At 45.2% G+C, this 20,293-nt stretch overlaps 1 protein-coding gene and 1 long non-coding RNA gene across 2 annotated transcripts in view; both read left to right on the top strand.

Annotated features, from left to right (window-relative positions):
* LOC132452742 (NACHT, LRR and PYD domains-containing protein 12-like) overlaps positions 1-20,293 on the top strand; it is a gene marked incomplete at its 5' end in the record, with an annotated part of 161,259 nt that overhangs the window by 44,351 nt on the left and 96,615 nt on the right. The window contains 2 exons of the mRNA XM_060045514.1: positions 1,204-1,377; positions 1,762-1,935. Coding sequence (XP_059901497.1) covers positions 1,204-1,377; positions 1,762-1,935 — 348 coding nt within the window. The remainder of the gene's footprint in view (positions 1-1,203; positions 1,378-1,761; positions 1,936-20,293) is intronic.
* On the top strand, positions 6,972-12,228 carry LOC132452773 (uncharacterized). The gene is made up of 2 exons (XR_009524500.1): positions 6,972-10,720; positions 10,925-12,228. It is a non-coding gene; the product is annotated as an uncharacterized LOC132452773 (long non-coding RNA).

Raw genomic sequence — 20,293 nt, 5'->3', positions numbered from 1 at the left:
GTTCGAAACTCTGTGTGCAGCCCCGCCTTCTCCAGTGAACCAAGAAAGCCCGCGCCGTGACGAACGGGGGATTTGACCCCCTTCGGTTTTACACAGGAAACTTGAGATAAGACGGTGAAATCGCCGGGCATGCCAAGCTGCGACCGAACCGGCTTGGCAGTGTAAAAAGGCCTATACATCATCCTGCCCAACAATATGGGCAGGATCTAGACCAAGCTCTTCTAATCGGGTCAGCAATAGCCGTGTGTCAATGCCCAGCCTCTACCTTTGAATGATAATGAATGTATGGAACGTTGCATTTTTAATGTTTACACCAAAGATTCTAGACTAGAGAGTGCGAGCCATCAATGAAACCTTATAAGGAATCAGATAAAGTCTGCTCTCTTTGCTGAGCAAAGCATGTTTCAGAAATCAGCACATTAAGATAAATGTACTTGTCACACAAGCTGTTTTAGATTTTTGTAACATGGAATTGTTTCAGGGGGGAAAATGCCTCGAAAAAATACACGCACAGTGCGTTCAAGATTAGGACTGACAAAGCATATGTCAGCCCAGGCCTAATCATTTGTGTTTTAATATCTTCAGCATTCATATTATTGTAGTCTATTCTTTTCTTAGGATACTCTGTTGTTAGCCTTGATGGGGATATATTTGAACCCTATTTTCCTGCGACATTCCTGCGTCTCCCCATCCTACAGAGCCCATTTCAGCACCGTGTCAGTGGACAGTTACAAGCCTACAAACGTTGTTAGAGCAGAGCATGCGCGTTCATGTTAAGAGGAGTTTCAGGAAACGCTCCAAAGAAATTTACGAAGGTTCGCAAGATCCTTCGTGAGAATGATCGTACGAGCTTGGATCCATCGTTATCGGGAAACGGGGCCCAGGATTAAAGCAGTTACACAATACACGCAAGACCCAGAGAGTTGCCTTTTTTTTTACACACACAGACACTCACACTCACACTCACACACACGACACTCTTGGTGGCGGTGCCGCTTCCCTCCGAGCCTCCCAGGATCCTTTGCGGCACCCGGACACGGTGACCACGGCCGTGACCACCACAATATAATTTACAGAAGAATAATGTATCATCATTTTTATATAACTATCAGAAAAGAAAAGTTTCTGATAGCTAACTATCAAAAAAGTCGTATAAAACATTAAATCAGGGTTCCTAACATGTTCTGTTTATTCTGTGTGCAGGCTGAATAGCTGTCATCTGTCAGAGCGATGCTGTGAAGCTCTGGCCTCAGTTCTCAGCTCCAACTCTTCTCGTCTGAGAGAGCTGGACCTGAGTACCAATGATCTGCAGGATTCAGGAGTGAAGTTGCTCTCTGCTGGACTGGGGAGTCCACACTGTACACTGGAAACTCTCAGGTCAGTTTTACTCAATGTGCAAACCTTTACAGCACAAGAATCTTTATAACAAAAAAGTAACAAAAAAACTTCAATAAAGACATTTAATGTAGAGATTTAAGCCGATAAAGTCAAAATTCACACCCCTAAATAATATTTTTGTACAAGAATAACTCAACATATTTATATTGTTGTTGCCATGACAGTATAAGTTGAATGTTATATAAGTACAGTTTACTATTTTTTTTTTTTATTATTATACCTATTCACATGTAGTCAGGCTTTTTTTTAAAGCTTATTATTAGAATATAAAAAAAATATATGTTGGCATAACTTCTTTTTCAATTATGGAAAATGTTAAAGACATAAACACAGTAACGTGGTCTTTTTATTTTGTGTGTGAAGGCTGAATGTCTGTCATCTGTCAGAGAGATGCTGTGAAGCTCTGGCCTCAGTTCTCAGCTCCAACTCCTCTAGTCTGAGAGAGCTGGACCTGAGTACCAATGATCTGCAGGATTCAGGAGTGAAGCTGCTCTCTGCTGGACTGGGGAGTCCACACTGTACACTGGAAACTCTCAGGTCAGGGTTAGGGTTAAATGTGTCTTTGGGTTTGTTTAATAGTAAGGGATGATCCAGGACTAGGTGGGCTGTGATCTAAAAGAACAGGCGAGGCGGGTTGCGACGTGCTAAAAACTTGGTGGTTCAAACTGCTGTACCGGGCGGCGACGTCAGGTGGTTTCCCTAGCAACTGTGAACGCTCTGGCACAGCTGAGAGCCGCAACAGCATCAGCATCACGCTAAAAAGTAGCCTTACTTAGGTTTGCGATTAGGTTGCTTGAGCTAGCACCCCAATTTTCCCTCCCGGACCCTACACACACATTGGCGGTTTATTGGGTTTCATTCTGATGTAAATGAGACGGCTCCGCGGTTCCAGGGAGGGGCGGGGGCTTGGGTAGAGGTGTTGCTGCGCTGTCTCCACAGAGACAACGCAGCGATATCATCATGAGCAGTTCTAACTGGAGAGGAAGTGACACGCAAGCTGCTGATCATGTTAACGCATTAAACAAAGAAGTTGAAAGATGGTGCAATCTATGAGAGAGACACAGAGGAACTGTCCTTGGGAGGCTTTTGTTGGGATAAAAAAACAAGTGGTCAGGAAATTAAAGAATATGTTGCCGTTTTTTTTGCACTAAATAGTTAATCGCGTTTGTAGCCTACACTCAGACGTGAACTCATTCTTGCATGCGGGTGTCTTCATTCATAAAAAAATAAAAACATTCGAGAGTATGCAAATTATTCTAAAGAGGTCTAGACCCTGTGCGCAACCCGCCTTCTCCAGTGAATCATGGAAGCCCGCGCCGTGAAGAGCGGGGGATTTGACCCCCTCGGTTTTACACAGAAAACTTGAGGGAAGACGGTGAAATCACCGGGTGTACCAAGCCGCGACCAAACCGGCTTGGCAGTGTAAAAAAAAAGCCTGAAAAGGAGAAGACGGCGAGTTAGAAAGCCGAGAATATGGAGCCGCAACGCATACTTCAGCGGCAGAAACAGGGTGCCTACGCCAATCTTTGTAGAGAGATTTCTATCTGCAAAAACTGTTGGATTATTTTTATTGATCCCCTTTGAGAATTTGTGTGTAAAGGGGGGGGACTAGGCTATATTCTCACCTTTCTACTTTGTAAAGCGCGTTGTAGGCCTGTTGCTTTTGGGCCGATACTGCGCCCATTCCTTGATTCGTTCTGCCGCAGCACTCCAAACAATTAATTTCGTTCCAATGTCCATTCCTCGTCCATTCCACTCCAATAGTGGTCCTGCATTGAGTTTAAATCCAACTCTAATGAAAATATGATCCAGTTTTAAGTTTCATAGCATATTTATGCATTCCCAGGGCATGTTAAATGAGTGCATGCCCCGCCACTCATAACACACGCACATTTCGGTTCCTCATTACAGTGCCTGGCGTTTTTTAACGCCCCCTGCCCCGCCCCCATGGTGTTGCGGCGTCAACTTGCGTTAGTGCTGGGCGCTATACCGGTTCTCACTGAATAACGGTGTGTATTTTCGTTAGGATATGATTTTTTTATAGACCGCCATACCGGTGTATTTGATTACACAAAGGTTGGAACGCAGCGCTGCGCGACACTGTTTCAGACGGGACCCTTTTCAATGTTGCGGTAAACACGCATGGTACGACTACGACTTTCTTTATAGGTCCAGGACCATGACTGCAAGGCGTGGTATTTCAGGCCAACTGGTAAAAGAGTGTGTCACGGCTTTCAAACATATAAACCATAAAGCCTATGGGCGCCTCGAGACTCGGGACGGACTTCTCTGAGCTGTGGCATCGCTTACTTGATGTTGTTTTGATTCGGTAGGTTGTAGTGGGTGAACGTGAATGAACGTGTGTGTGTGTGTGTGTGTTGCGAGAGAATGTAATTTTAAAGTAACAAACAAACAAACTCAAAGTCGATGCATGCATCCAAAACTTTTTGTTCAAAACCAAATAAACAAATCAAAAACCGAGTCGTTATTCGCTTCAAATACTTTTTCTTTTCAAAACTTGGGAATTAATACAGCGCGGTACCGAGCGGTTGAAAACAATGTTGGCGTCTCCTGTGGCTGCCTTGCGCACCTGAGTTATACTACTTAATATGACTTTGGCAGTAATGTTGCGCTATGATGCGTGCCTGCTTGCTTTCAGCGAGTAATTAATATTATTTGTAATTATTTTTTAAAAATATATTTATCAGTCACAGCACTCACAGCAGCCTCTTCGGGTAAATCGAGTAATTTAATGCCAACCGTAAATCTTGCATATCAAGTAGGCTGGCAAACACCGTTGCCATTCAACTCAGTGTCCGCTGACTTTCTGCTTAATGTGAAACTCATAACAAGTCGTGCATGTATGCAAGTGTGTGCGGTTTCGTTTTTTTAAGTACCGGTTCGAGAACCGTTTTAGCACCGGAACCGTTTGAAAAGTACAGAGTAGGCACCGGTATCGGATAAAACCCAAACGATACCTAGCCCTAGTCCTGATTGGCTGAAGAGAAATAGGTACGTCATTGTGTTCTAAAACTGGACCTGGCGATTTGACATGTTCAATCTGTGGCGACTCCTTGCAACGGCATCAGCCGCGCTGCAACGACCAGTTCACACTGCTGCAACTTTTCCCCTGCGAAGTTCCAAAACAGTCTCGTTGCAAGTCGTTGCGAGGCAAATCTTTGGTCTGAACTGGGCTTAAGATCCCCGACAGATTCAGCATCATTATTCATTTGTAGGCTGGGGTCACCGTGTCAGTGGACCACAGATGGGAGGATGAGAGGCCAGAGGAGGAAAATAACTTTAGAGGACGAGGATTTTAGGAACATAAATAAAATGTGTTAGTTTGATGCGGAGTTTATTATTTTTGCTGTCTTGTTAGCTGCTTGTTAGCTGTGTGTTATGAGTTATCAGGTTATTCTAGCTGACAACACTGGCCAGCTGATGTGAGGGTGAGGGGTTGCTATCCTGATAACTGCTAGCATGTTATGTATGTTATATGTGATGTAACTCTGGCCAGCTCATGGGAGGGTTAGGGTTAGGGGTTGCTGTCTGTATGTTATGGATGTTATGTGTTATATGTTATGTAACTCTGAGGAGTTGCCATTAGTGTAGACATGGTGATGAGGCTCTAGACGGGCTGTGATCTAAAATAAATCATAAAGCTTTTGGTTGTTCTTCATATGGAATTAATACTTTATTAACCTGTTTTCTTCAGTAAGAACTATTCTCATCCAGATATAATAAATAAAGGTGTGTGTGTGTGTGTGTGTGTGTGTGTGTGTGTGTGTGTGTGTGTGTGTGTGTGTGTGTGTGTGTGTGTGTGTGTGTGTGTGTGTGTGTGTGTGTAGGTTGTCTGGCTGCCTGGTCACACAGGAAGGCTGTGCTTCTCTGGCCTCCGCTCTGAGCTCCAACCCTTCCCATCTGAGAGAGTTTGACCTGAGCTACAATCACCCAGGAGACTCAGGAGCTGCGCTGCTCTCTGCTGGACTGGAGGATCCACGCTGGAGACTGGACACTCTCAGGTATGGCGAGGAAAGCTCACCATTCAGAGAAAATGCCTCCTACAAGGATTCAACCCTCTGCTAGATGAAGTTGTTTGAAAAGGCAGCTGTAACTTATGTTGTGTAGAAAGTGATGAGACGGCAGATGATGAAGGTGAATGTTTCAAAATGCTGCTCTCACTTTGTTTCCCCCGCCAGTGTGGAGCACAGTGGAGTGTGGAGGCTGAAACCAGCTCTAGAAAAGTGTAAGTGTCTGTTTGATTCATCACAACGCACACTGACGATTGAGCTGGAAAGTCCATCCACACAGCAGGAGGTGACGTCTGTTCATTCAGATATCTGGGAATGAAGCTGATGACTGAAATCATGTATCTTACATATATAAACATAATTGCTGTGATTATATCATGAGTGATGATTTTACAACATTGGACTTAACAACATAATAATCAGGATACTGTTATAATTACATGTCTATTTTATATTCAAAAACTATTAAATCATACTATCATCTTGTCACTATCATAATAATTATAATTTTGTTACATTACATTATCTGTAGCACATAATCATATTAACATGTTTTGAATGATGCATGTGTTTCATCTTAGATTTCAATTAGAGCTGGTGATGCTGTTTATTTAATAATGATGACGATGATGATGATGATAATTATAATTAAAAATATTGGTTTAGCAGCCTAATCATGTTTCTCCCGTCAGATGCCTGTGAACTCACACTGGACCCAAACACAGCCCACAGACGACTCTCTCTGTCTGAGGACAGCAGGAAGGTGACGCGGGTTGAAGAGGACCAGTCGTATCCGGATCACCCAGAGAGGTTTGAGACCTGGCACCAGGTGTTGTGTAGAGAGGGTCTGCCTGGCCGCTGCTACTGGGAGGTAGGGTGGGGAGGACGGGTTCATATAGGAGTGGCATACAGAGGAATGACAAGGAGTGGAGGGGCTAATGACAGCATGCTTGGATTGAACAACAAGTCCTGGAGTCTTGTTTGTGATGACGACGATGATGCTGCTGTCTACATTGTCCGTCACAACGGTAGTTCAACAGATATACGTCCCCCCCCTCACTCTAACAGAGTAGGAGTGTATCTGGACCGGCCCGCTGGCTCTCTGTCCTTCTACAGAGTGTCCCCAGGAGGAGGAGGGTCCTCAGACACACTGACACTCCTCCACACCTTCCAGGCCTCCTTCACCCAGGAGGTCCTCCTCCCTGGGTTTATGTTACGTAAGAGTGGTTCCTCAGTGTCTCTGTGAGTGTCCATTGTAGATACACAAACACACACACAGACCCATGGAAAAGCACACACATGTAGACAGTCATAAACACACCCAAACCAACAAACATATGTACATAGAAATTAACACACACACACGTACACACAAACAAACACATCGTTCATGACTCTATAAACACACACACATACACACAAACAAACATATCGCACTCTATAAACACACACACACAAACGTATACAGACTTAATCTCACACACACGCACGCACGCACGCACGCACGCACGCACGCACGCACGCACGCACGCACGCACGCACGCACGCACGCACGCACGCGCACGCGCACGTACACGTACACAGACTTATTTACACAGACATGCACTCACACACACACACATTCATGGATCTAAACCCACAGCAGGTCTGTGTTCCGGGGGTAAGCAGCAGGTAACATCAGTGTCTCTCGTGGTTCATCTCTCAGCCCTCTCTGTGTTCAGCTGGGCTGCTGAGCGTCAGATTAGAGGGGGCCGCTTGGGTCTGGGGGGTCCTCACAGTCCTGACGTTGTTGAGGACCAGCTGTTAGGGGGACGTTTGAATACCTGTGGACCCATGGACGTACCTGTAGTGCATCGGGTTGTTGAGCAGCAGCTGTTGGTGCTCTGAGGGGTCATCCCGTTCAGTGGAAGTACAACACTTTGTGATTGATTTAAATGCTCCACTGAACTCCAAATGCTGCATTTTATTGGGCTTCTGAAAGGTTCAGTATAAACCATGAAAGAAAAATCTTCCTTTGGGTTAAGCAGGTTGAACAAAGATTTACTTTCTGATGTAAAATGTGTTTTAATTGTTGATTGATGGTACGCTATTTTACTACAATATTTTATATATTTTCAACATTGTTTTAAAGGAATACAAAATCAGTTTATATTTTGCCATGCCTGACATGGAACGTGATTTAAAGCAGATTTAACAACATGATCATGAATGATGATAAGGGTTCTATGGGAAAGGGTAACGATGTTGTAAATTACTTTAAACGGAAGATAGTTTCTTTGTGTTCTGTTGGGAACAACAAGTCAACATGTTCAATGATTAAAGATACCTGTTTAGGATTTGTAATTGTTCATAAAGCATAATGTTAATAAACAACTCAGTCGATCAACTGAACGTTCTCGTGTGTTCAGAGGATTCTTCCCGTTAGGTCAGTTTAAATCCTCCAAGTCTTCTGGAGACGTTACCTCCAACACAACAGTGGAGTCTCCATTCACCCCTTCATCAGTGTGGAGGGAGGATATTACCACACACACAACAGTGGAGTCTGACTTTTTTAACCACACACGCATATACAAAAACAAAAAGTAGGTAAAAAGGTGGCTAAACAGACAGGCTAAACAGACAGGCTAAACAGACAGGCTAAGCTTGCCAGAGCCTAGCCTATCTGGCGAACTCTGCTGTCTCTGATTGGTTCAGAGACAGCAGGCCTGTGGTAATGCATCAGGCCCTTAGAGGGTATTTCACGTTACATGGTGCAAAGGTTTCCTTACGTCCTCATCTCCTCCCTCCTTATCCTTGCTGTCATTGGACGGCGGGACGAAGTGGGTCAGCTGGATGCAGTCCTCCAGGTAGTACCGCACACACACACACACACACACACACACACACACACACACACACACCTTGTCAATCAAAATCAAACCATTTTCATATTTTTATTGATCAATTTTGGGACCGATAAGGTGCTGTGATTTTTGTTGTTTCCCAGATTATCGATCTCTTCAATTTTGATACAATTTCTTCTGTTGATATACAATACAGATATTTTGTCATTTTGAGAACGCATATATCTGCTGACCTTCTCCCCGAAGTCGAAGCAGGGCGAGGGGAAGGTCATGTCCTGGCTGCTGAAGGACAGTCGACGGAGGTCTTGTGGATGAGGGCGTCGCCTCATTCCGGGGTCAGGATCCCCCACTTCTCCATGTAGACGCACCCGTTGGGGTAGGAGCCCAAAGGTCAACAGGCTGACCACCACATCCAGACCGTTGTCTGCCCCCTCCGCGTTCAACACCCGGCTCATCAGACCCTCTGTTAAACACACACATGGTTCTCAGGTTAGACACACGTCATACGATGACCGATTACCAACATTTCAGACCGACTCTCTGAAGACTAAAACTCCATCCAGAGGCCAAATGTCGATGAAATGCAAGAAAAGCAACAGAGCTACGATGTCTGCATGCAGGGATTTGACTCGGGGCAGAGCAAGCAGGGGCTGGGGGAATAGGAATCCATTCATGGGAGAATCGGGACTCTTTGATTAAGCGATACTTGATTGAGCAACGTTGTCAGATTGACCCAAATCAGTACTTTCCTATAGAGAGCTCTATAGGAAAGTACTGATTTGTGTCTCTCTGACAACATTGCTCAATCAAGTATCTCTTAGTGTTATGCGTGCTCGACAATCGTCCATTTGCATTGAGGACCTGTAGAACAGAAACCACAACGTAAACCTTCCAAAAAGATCGAAATACCGTACCACAATATTTACAGAATCTCAGTATTCACACAACGGCTTTTCATATCGCATCGTTCCGGCTGATTCCAGACCCTAGAAGAGACTGCGGTGGGCGGGGCAAGGGGGGATGTGAACCAATCACCTTCAGGGAAGCCAGAGATGGTGAGGATGTCCTCCAGCTGGACCTTGGCCTCCTGGGTCATCCTCAGGGTGGACGTGTTGAGGCGCTTCTGCTCTCACACACACACACACACACACACACACACACACACACACACACACACACACACACACACACACACACACACACACACACACACACACACACACACACACACACACACACACACACACACACACACACACGAAGTGAAGACTAGAATAGAGTTGATTTCTAAAATTGCTGGTTTGGTCATGTGATGTTTAATTCAAACCACATCGTATAACATTTATAGCGCCTAGAAGGGCTGCAATAGTAACTAGGGCCCCATCCTATTATCCCCCCTAGCCCTAGATTTGAGCCCTAGCCCTAGAAGTTGTGCGTTCCCTCGGAGGGGCAGGGTGATCCAATACTTAGGGGCAAGAGAGAGGGCCTATTTCCCCTTAAAGTCCCTTGGCAGCTCGCCAGCTCGGTACCTCACTTACAGCCAAGGGAGTATCACGTATGACCCAGGACACGTTGAGAACTCAGCAAGCGGCTATTTTTCCATGTTTCTCAAACAGTTATACATTATGTTAAATTATTTATCCGTAGTCTGGATTTAACTGTACGAGCTGAATGTGTAGGTTGTCTTATTTTCGACACAAGGGTGACATTTTCAAACGTGAACGAAAATAGTAGTAGGCTCCTTCCTGTAGTGTAGACACGTCGGTGCTGCGCGTGACGTAGGGGAGCACGTTCACTACGCTAATTTGCATAATATTAATTATAGTGGTGTCACATTTCATAGGGAACGATCTTCACTATCACTTCACTCTTTATTGTGGAGGGAAGTGTTCTCGTTAAGGGGAGAGGAATGGGACAGGGCCTAGTACTCATCTAACGAAGCAAGGATCAACAATATAAAGTCACTGATTAAAATACTAACAGGTAACTGTTGGAAAAGCGACGAGTAACTTCAATACAAGCACTAGTAACTCAAATGAGTTTGGCTTCTGGACGCAGTGTTCAAACAGAGATACAGAATAGATGGGAGTGAGCGCTGGTGGTGGGGACCAGGACACCCACTTGAAGAGGCCTCCCATGATCATCATTCCCTCCCCCCTCCCCCTCTTCCTCCTCCACCACCACCTCCACCGCCTCCTCCTCCTTCTTCACCTCCTTCTCCCCCTCCTCCTCTTCCCCTCCCCCTCCTCTATGATATGTAAACGAGCGGTTATGGTGGGAGCAGGACGCTCCCTTGAAGATGCCTCCCATGACCATCATCTCGCCCAGGCGGGGCTCCACGCTGGGCCACGGGGCGTCCCAGAGAGGGCAGCTCGTCGTTGCTGTCCACAGCGTCCACTTCTGGTGGACCAACCCCAAGGAAACATCAACAATCCCCACAGTAAGTAAGTAAGTAAAATCCATTCATAAGGCACATTTAAAAACTGTTTTCATTGGCCAAAGTGCTGTACATGGTGCAACCAAAGGCACATAATAGAACACAGGCCACCTTATATAGGTGGCCTGTGTTCAGACACTGGGTCAAAACCCAAAATATATACACAGTCAATACAAAGACACATTCAGAAACATGACCGGGTTTCTTACTTGCAGGAGTCGATGACGTACACCGCGTCGTTGAGGGTGATGCTGGTCTCTGCCATGTTGGTGGACAGGACGACCTGCAGGAGGCAGGGAACAACAACAGGAGATGGACAGGCAAGGGTGGATTCCAGGCAGCTGGGCAGGCAGAGGAGCACACGGGGTGGATGGCAGGCAGCTACGGGGTTGGTGATCCTGGGCCGAGGACAACGCGGAGAGTTAAAGGTCCCACGACATGCCACCAGGTGTGGTGTGATTAGCCGTTACAAGCCGTTTTGGAAATCGGCCCCTTATGACATCACAGGTGGGCGTGTCCACCTAGATGTGTGCTGGATAGATCAGTCTACCAGCCTACCCAGTGGACTGTAGCAAACGTTGCTCATCTCTCCGTCACACATCTAGGTGGACGCGCCCAACAGTGATGTCGGAAGATTGTTTCTTTGTGTTCTGTTGGGAACAACAAGTCAACATTCTTCCCTTTAGTTAAAGTCTCCAGTCACCCCTCCATCAGTGAGGATTGATTCAACACCAGTAAGACACCAGTGGGACACCATTGAGAGACCAGTGGGACACCAATAAGACACCAGTGGGACACCATGCAGTGAGACACCAGGGGGACACCAGTGAGACACCAGTGAGACACCAGTGAGACACCAGTGAGACACCAGTGAGGCACCAGTGGGACACCAGTGAGACGTTCTGCCATTCTCCCAGAACAAAGGACTGAGGCCTCCTCAGTGCTGCCCTTGCTGGCCGGACCTCCACACTGCAGTCATGTCCAGTAGATAAACGATAGCCCAGAGCAGCGGGCCGCGCCCTCATTCTCACCGCTCACCTGATCCTCACCCCTGAGAGGGTCCTAAACGCTGAGCCTTCTCTTTAGTCCTGGGGGGCTCTCCCTCACAGCAGAGGGCTCCTAAACGCTGGGCCTTCTCTTTAGTCCTGGGGGGCCCTCCCTCACAGCAGAGGGCTCCTAAACGCTGGGCCTTCACTTTAGTCCTGGGGGGCTCTCCCTCACAGCAGAGGGCTCCTAAACGCTGGGCCTTCTCTTTAGTCCTGGGGGGCTCTCCCTCACAGCAGAGGGGCTGCTCAAAACCCGGAGGGCTGACTGACCTCTGTTCAGGATGGTTTGGCCCCCCCCACACACACACTGCTCCTTCAAGGGCCCCTAACTGGGCTCCTAATGGATACTGTTGATTCTGCTTTTGTTTGGTTTGTTTGATTATTCTCCTCGATTAAACTTGTCAAAGTTCCGTTCTGTATTTGATGTAATCAATAAAAGGTTGTTTTTGCTATAACCAAGTACGACCACTAGAGGGCAGTGTTTCTAGTGTCTTCATTTACACTGAATGAGAAGTTGATTGGGTGTAGGCATGACACAGTCGGCAGTGGCGAAGCTAGACCTTTTTTGGGTGTGCTCAAGCCCACCCAAAACTTGCCTTAGCCCACCCTATCGTTTCCTCATTTACACAAGCAATGTGAGGATGGATGCTGTAATGAACAGGCTTAAATGGGCTAGTGAAATCGAGCGCAACCTTCCTGCAGGAATCTCTACCCTCTGATTGGTGGGTGGGCGTCTCTTGTTTGACAAAAACAAAAATACAGCACGAGCGCACCTAACATAGTTTCTGCTGTTTTGTCTGTCAAAGAGGCTAGCTAGTCTTTATCTGAAAATCCACGATTTCCGGCTGTGTTATAACATGACCTGGTAATAATAATACTAATGATTTTAAAACCTTGACATAATCTGTCAGATGTATTAAAAGACAGTTGACCACAAGGCGATTCTATCTATGCCTCTTCTTGAATTGCTTCATGTTTTAGTCGGCAGAGCCTTGTAATGCTGCGTAGCATGATAAGCATGATAAGGAGCAAGGAGCAGAAAAAGTTGACAAGGGGCCATGGGGGCTAATTTTCAGTTGAAAAAAAACGCTGGCATTAGTTAATCAGCTGAGGGCGTATTCATTGCCATAACAACGTGAGCTAATCAACAAGTACCACATGTTCTAATACTAGAGCATTAGAACATGTTAGACTCAGGCAAACGTCCTGAAATGTTCTGTCTCTCTTCTAAACACTTCTCTGTTATTTGGTGAACACCTAAATCTCTTTATTCCCTCCTTTCCTTGCATTTTTTCAACACGGGCAGCACATGATTCGTCACGGAAAAGGTAAGGTACCGTTTCCTTAATTCTTCTTTTCTTACGAGATGTATTCTTACTATATTAATTTATTCTTACTAAATTAATCTGTTTCCAGTCCAAGCTCAGTGTTTCCATGTTTGTGGTGTAAAAGAGGTTTAATGAAGGAGTATGCGTCAGAACATCAGTAACTAGTTTCACCGTGTTGAGGGCGATTATATACGGATCCTCTGGTACGGGAACGGGACAGAACAGTTTGTTTGTATTGTGGACTTTTATTCTGCAGGGAGGTCAGTTCGGTCAGAGTTTCATCGGTAACATTAGTTTATAATTGATGGCTTGGAACTGTCGGATCTTAAGGGCATAGTGATAGAGAGAGTGTTTGTGTGTGCAGGGACGTCCCTAGGAATTCTGGCCCCCCTGACAGAATTCAGTTGCCCCCCCCCCCCCCCCCCCTCACATCATTAAATATTGGGTTAGACTGGGTCAAAGTTGGGTAGTCAAAAATGAATAACAACTGTATAACAACATGATAAACCTACCTACTTACCTAGGCTACTTTGTACACTAGATGGTTAGTTTTTTAGTTAGTATTTAGTTACACATTTACCTGGGTTGTAGTTACTATAGACAGAAATAGGCTAATAGACTGAGACAGTGCTGCTTCTACTTAGACTGTCCTCCTTCTCCCCTTCTTCTATTTCAACCTCATTGGTTTCTTCTGTGGGATCATCATGGCTTGAAGAGGGCCCTGACTCTAAGATACATCGTATAATTCAGAATGTCTCATAATTATCTGAACATATTAAACAATGTTGTCAACAGTCTATTTGATTGGATTGAGCTGGGCATGACTAAATATGTATTTGTATGTTTTCATTTGCTGCATTAGCCTACAATAAATAGCAGCTATTAATCTAAGGGTAGACTACTTGTAATTTTAGCTGACTTAAAATTTAAAAGTCAGCTAAAATGTAAGTATCCTTAGTTTAATGTCTGCTAATATTGTAATGCAGCCAATCAAAATATTCAAAATCTGTTTACATAAATGTTATTATCATGCTGGCAAGCAGTATGGAATGTTAATCGTCGCATTATCTCCATTTATACCATGGTCTGGGTGAATACTCGATTCTGATTGGCTGGAGGGTGTAGGTTAAAAAGTGTTAATTTACACCTTGGAAAGACGTTGACCCTATGAAGACGCTATGGCCACGTTGCTTGGCAACGCCTGCATACGGGAGATATTAATAGTCTGCTCGATTTGTAAAAATAATGTAGGCTTTTTGTAGATAGGTAGGCTATTGGATTATATCATGTGAATGGTAATGCAAACAATCTTTTCAGTTTTATCATCAGTGCAGGTTGTAATTATTTTTAGCTACAGTAGCGCTAGCTGCTAGGCTAGGCTTTTTATCAGGTTGTTGGGAAAGTGTAGAGGAAGGAATATACCTTTCGTGGTAAAAAACTGGGTGACGAACTGTCGACCGCTTTGAGCTCTTTCCTCTCTCTCTTTCCTCCCCTGACAACCTGACCTTAATTTCACTGACCGGGATACACACAAACTGACTTTAGACTGCTAGTTTAAGACACTAGCAGTCTGCACTTGCTTCACAACGATCTGCCTGGCTGCTACTTTGCTCTGCAGTAGCGTTGGGCTGTACCAAATAATGACAAATGAGAGGGGTGATAATAGGACGAAGACTTTCTAATGATTTTGTAAAAATTGAGAAACACAACAAAACAAAACAAGCAGAAAAACCACCTTAATTTGATGATTTAATCCGAAAAATATAACTTTTTTTTTTTTTTTTTGCATATACTTTTAATAATACCACCAGTGTCCTCTGGGGCGCCCCCGTCAGTGCTGCGCCCCTGGAATTAGAGTGTAGCTCTAGACAGAGTGAGTGATAGAGTTTGTGATCTAGACATACAGTAGGTTGTGATAGAGTGTGTAGTTCTAGACAGAGGGACGGATAGTATGTGTATGTCAGACAGGAGGAGTCTTCACTGAAGTCATTTCATGTATGGTACTTAAAGAGAATCCAGAGAAACAATATGTAGTTGTGTTTGTGTCCAGGTCTCCAGTCTGCTATGGATGAGGAGAGAGAGGAGGGGGGTCCTACCTCTAAAACCACTCTGTCTGTGGAACATGGCCGCCAGAGCAAAGCTAAGAGGTAAGACGAGGATCTCACTGTCTGTGACTGTTGTCCTTCTCAGAGCTCAGCACTGATGTCTCATGACTCCATCATCAGTCTTAGTAAAAGCTGTGTGTGTGTGTGTTGTGTTGAAGCCCAGAGCAGCGGGAGAGAGCAGACTCCCCTGGACCCAGCTGTGTCTCCTTGAAGAGCGACCGCTCTATGGATCATCCTCCTGAACTTAAAGATGGACGCCCCTCCAGAGAGGAAGGGTAAGGATTTGTCAAAGATTATAAAACGACAGCATCTATCAAACATCCATAAATCCTGGTTCTTGTTTTTCTATAAGATTCCAGAAGGAGAGAGCGGACTCCCCTGGACCCAGCTGTGTCTCCTTGAAGAGCGACCACTCTATGAATTATCCTCCTAACCTTAAAGATGGACGCCCCTCCAGAGAGGAGAGGTAGGAGTTTCCAACAAACAAGTAGTTTTACTGACTGATATTTACAATTCAGGAAATATTTGTATTAAAAAGATACGGTGTGTGTGTGTGTGTGTGTGTGTGTGTGTGTGTGTGTGTGTGTGTGTGTGTGTGTGTGTGTGTGTGTGTGTGTGTGTGTGTGTGTGTGTGTGTGTGTGTGTGTGTGTGTGTGTGTGCGCACGCTGTCTCTACAGGCGACTCCAGGAGAGGTCAAAGGTTACCAGTGCTCAGTCTGTACAGCAGCATCAAGCAGAGCTGATCAAGGTGTGTAAATGAAACAAGACATTTGACTTCAGCTCTAAACAGGGGCGCCGTAAAGGGAGGGGGGGGGGGGGAATTCATCATAATCAAGTTAATATATTTAGAGTGAAAATGTTATCTAAAAAACATAGCAATTTAAACAGACAAGGGGTTTGTTCCTCCATGTTTGGCTAAATGTTCAGTATAGTCTTTATATTTCACCTCTCTCTCTTTAAAATGTGAATGAAAAACTACATTTGACCTGGGGGGGGGGGGGGGGGGAGGTTTTCAGCACAGACTCTTCCACTCGTTGCGAACAGACGGAGAACAGACTGTCAGTAGTTTGACACGTCGTCGTCAGTGGCGTGGCGTGGGGATTTTTTTTGAGGAAGCCAATTGAGGCCAAACCTTTAGAGAAAATAGTACGTTGCAGCTTGGATGTATTCAATGCAACTACAAGAGCTATTTGAGCGCCAGGTCATTTACCCGGACTTACACATGCCTGAAATCACACACACACACACACACACACACACACACACACACACACACACACACACACACACACACACACACACACACACACACTGCCAGTGATATGTGCAGCAGATACTTTCTCGTGCTCATGAGAAACATAAAAAACAATGTTTTCACCCCATGTCCCTTTACGGGTTCCGTACTCTCTACCACCGTGTCCGCCATGTTTTTGTTAGAAGTTTGTTGTGATGCGAAACGTGTATGGGAGAACACTACGTACATGTAAGGAGCGGGAGTGAGCAGCTGAACATGGCTTGTAGGCTCAAAGAGCGGCGGTCGGCCTTATAAAATAGCGCTCGCAAGGCAGCATCAAAATAGTATACCGGTATGGCGATATTGTCCTAACTGCATATCTCTTTAAAAAATATACCGGTATAAATTTTACTACCGGTATATCGCCCAGCCCTAAGTATTGGGTAATTAGCACTAGGCTACACGAGAGCTACTAGTCTATCAATCTATGGGTGGTCAAATGGATTTTCTAGGCTGGTGGGTGGTCTAGGTTGGAGGCCCGATATATTATTTGATAAGGCCCACAATCTCTAGCGGTGCCCCTGGCTCTACATGGCCAATAAAAGCATCTCTTGTGGAGCTAATAGTCTCCAGTTTTCCCTCTTTTAGACCAGGGAAACCTTCATCTAGGACAGATGCTTCTGATGTCCTCAGTTAGTTCAAAGTAAAGTTCTCCTTGATGTTTGTTCTGTTCCAGAGGGCTGAGGAGAACGCACACGCTTTTCTAGACAAGGAGCTGAAGAAGCTCTGGAGGGATCTCTTCTCAGATTACCCACAATGCTCAGAGAGTCAGAGGGAGGACGAGGAGGAGGATGGTAAGAACGAGGAGCAGAGGAGGCGCGCCATAGAGGGAGTGGTAGACATCACAAAGCTCTGCCTGATGGAGATGAACCAGGAGGAACTGGCCGACAAGCTGGGGAGTGGTAAGATACTCATATATAGGTTAAATGGTTTGATCCAGATATGTAGGGTCATTGTGGGAGTATCAGGTTGAAGAATTTTTTAACATTAAACTGCAGATCAACAGCAGAATAACTCAGTGGAAGAGATGCACCACTATCTTGTTATGTCAGGTTAACAAGTCACTGATACCACTGATACTCAACAACGACAGCACTACTAATAAAGTCATAAGATCCATATAAAGTAGAATTGTATAATACTTTTGTCTTTACACCAGTAATATTGCTTGGAAATATGAATGGTATGTTTCTTCTGGTTTGGGATTTAGGAGCTGTTGCGGTCCAGTGGCAACATGAACTCAAGGCTCATCTGAAGAAGAAGTTCCACTGTGTGTTTGAGGGAATCGCTAGAGCAGGAGAGCAGAGACCTCTGAATGAGATCTACACAGAGCTCTTCATCACAGAGAGAGGCAGTGGAGAGGTCAACATGGAACATGAGGTCAGACTGATTGAAAAGGCATCCAGGAAAACAGCCAATGAGGAAACACCAATCAGATGTGAAGACATCTTTAAACCTTTACCTGGACAAGATAAACCAATCAGAACAATAATGACAACTGGAGTGGCCGGCATTGGTAAAACTCTCTTAACACACAAGTTCACTCTGGACTGGGCCGAAGGCAAAGCCAACCACGACATAGACTTCACATTTCTCCTCACTTTCAGAGAGCTGAATTTATTGAAAGGGAAAGAGTTTAGCTTACTGAAACTTCTTCATCAGTTTTCTGTTGAAACCAAAGAATCAGAAATCTACAGATACGACCATGACCAAGTAGTCTTCATCTTGGATGGTCTGGATGAGTGTCGACTTCCTCTGGACTTCCAGAACAACCCGATCTGGACTGATGTCACCGAGCCGACCTCAGTAGACGTGCTGCTGACAAACATCATCAGGGGAGTCCTGCTTCCCTCTGCCCGCATCTGGATAACCACACGCCCTGCCGCAGCCAATCAGATCCCTGCTGAGTGTGTTGACATGGTGACCGAGGTGAGAGGGTTCACCGACCCACAGAAGGAGGAGTACTTCAGGAAGAGATTCAGAGAGGGGACACTGGCCAGCACAATCATCTCTCACGTCAAGAAATCTCGAAGCCTCCACATCATGTGTCACATCCCAGTCTTCTGTTGGATCACTGGTACAGTTCTAGTGGACTTCTTCAAAACATCCCAGAGAGGAGAAGAGGTGCCCAAGACCGTGACTCAGATGTACAGCCACTTCCTGAGGGTTCTGTCCATACAGGGGGACAGGAAGTATCATGGGAGAGCTGAAACCGATCCACACTGGAGTTCGGAGAGCAGAGAGATCATTTTTTCTCTGGGGAAACTGGCTTTTAACCAGCTGGAGGAAGGCCAGCTGATCTTCTACGAGGCAGACTTGGCAGAGTGTGGCATCGATATCAGAGCAGCCTCAGTGTACTCAGGAGTGTTCACCCAGATATTTAAAGAGGAGTGTGGACTGCACCAGGAAAGGATGTTCTGCTTTGTCCATCTGAGCATCCAGGAGTTTCTGGCTGCCCTTTATGTCTTTCTGTCCTACATCAACACTGGTGTCAACCTGCTCTCAGAAGAACATCCAACCTCCAGGGAAGCTGAACTCCTCCTCCTCTACCAGAGTGCTGTGGACAAGGCCTTACAGAGTGAGAACGGGCACCTGGACTTGTTCCTCCGCTTCTTCCTGGGCCTCTCTCTAGAGACCAATCAGATGCTCCTACAAGGTCTGCTGGGACCAAGAGGAAGTAAATTACAGGACAATCTAACAAAAAACGTTCCATCGGGGCAGACAGGAAGGAGGTCACAACTCAATAACCAAATAGTCCATTACATCAAGGAGAAGATAGGTGGAGATCTCTCTCAAGAGAGAAGCATCAATCTGTTCCACTGTCTGAATGAGCTGAATGACAGTTCTCTAGTGGAGGAGATCCAACAGTACCTGTCATCAGGAAGACTCTCCACAGAATCTCTCTCCTCTGCTCAGTGGTCAGCTCTGGTCTTCATCGTACTGACATCAGAAGAGCAGCTGGACGTGTTTTACCTGAAGAAATACTCTGCTTCTGACGAGGGTCTTCTGGGGCTGCTACCACTGATCAAAGCCTCCAAAACATCTCTGTAGGTTCACTCATAAGATGCATTAACAATACAGCACTATACATAACACTAGAATATAAAAGTTGTAGTAAATTTACAGGGATGGGAATTGATAAGAATTTCACGATTCCGATTCTGCTTATCGATCCGATTCCTTATCGATTCTCTTATCGATTCTCATTGGGTGATAAAATAAGTATAAATGTGTTTGTTTGTATTAAATCTCTTTAATATCTGATCAGAAGTGCTTCTAGCATTAGGAAATTGTACATTTTCAAATCAATTGGTCTAGACGAAAAAATATATAAAAACATATGCCATCATTATGTGCCATACAACTAAAAACACAGACTGAAAACAGCCAAGTAAGAGCTTGTGCCTTTTGGAATGCTAACAGTGCTCATTTGCATTCAACTTGTAACAAAATTCAACTGACATAAACAAAATGAAGCATTGATTAGACAGATATTTATTAGATGGGCCTACCTATTAAACCGTTGGAACACACAAGACCGGAAACCATAGCAATGCCGGTAAACAAATCCCGAGAAGCCCAATCCCTATGAGAGCTCCCCGCGCTACGGCCATCCGGAGGCGACAGAGCTGTTTGCCGTGATATTATATATACAATTATAATATATTATATACTATTATATATAGAGCTCCGTGAGTCGCAAACTGCAACCATCACTTTCTCCTCCATGCCGCAGTCACCCCGGACTGCACTGCACTGAGTTTGACGGCTGAATGCTGATTGGCTGTTACGTTACACATGTCACTCAGTT

This window comes from Gadus macrocephalus, chromosome 23 (genome assembly GCF_031168955.1).
Source record: "Gadus macrocephalus chromosome 23, ASM3116895v1".
NCBI lineage: Eukaryota > Metazoa > Chordata > Actinopteri > Gadiformes > Gadidae > Gadus > Gadus macrocephalus.
The sequence above is the reverse complement of the archived record's forward strand: the minus strand, read 5'-3'. Positions and strand labels throughout refer to the sequence as shown.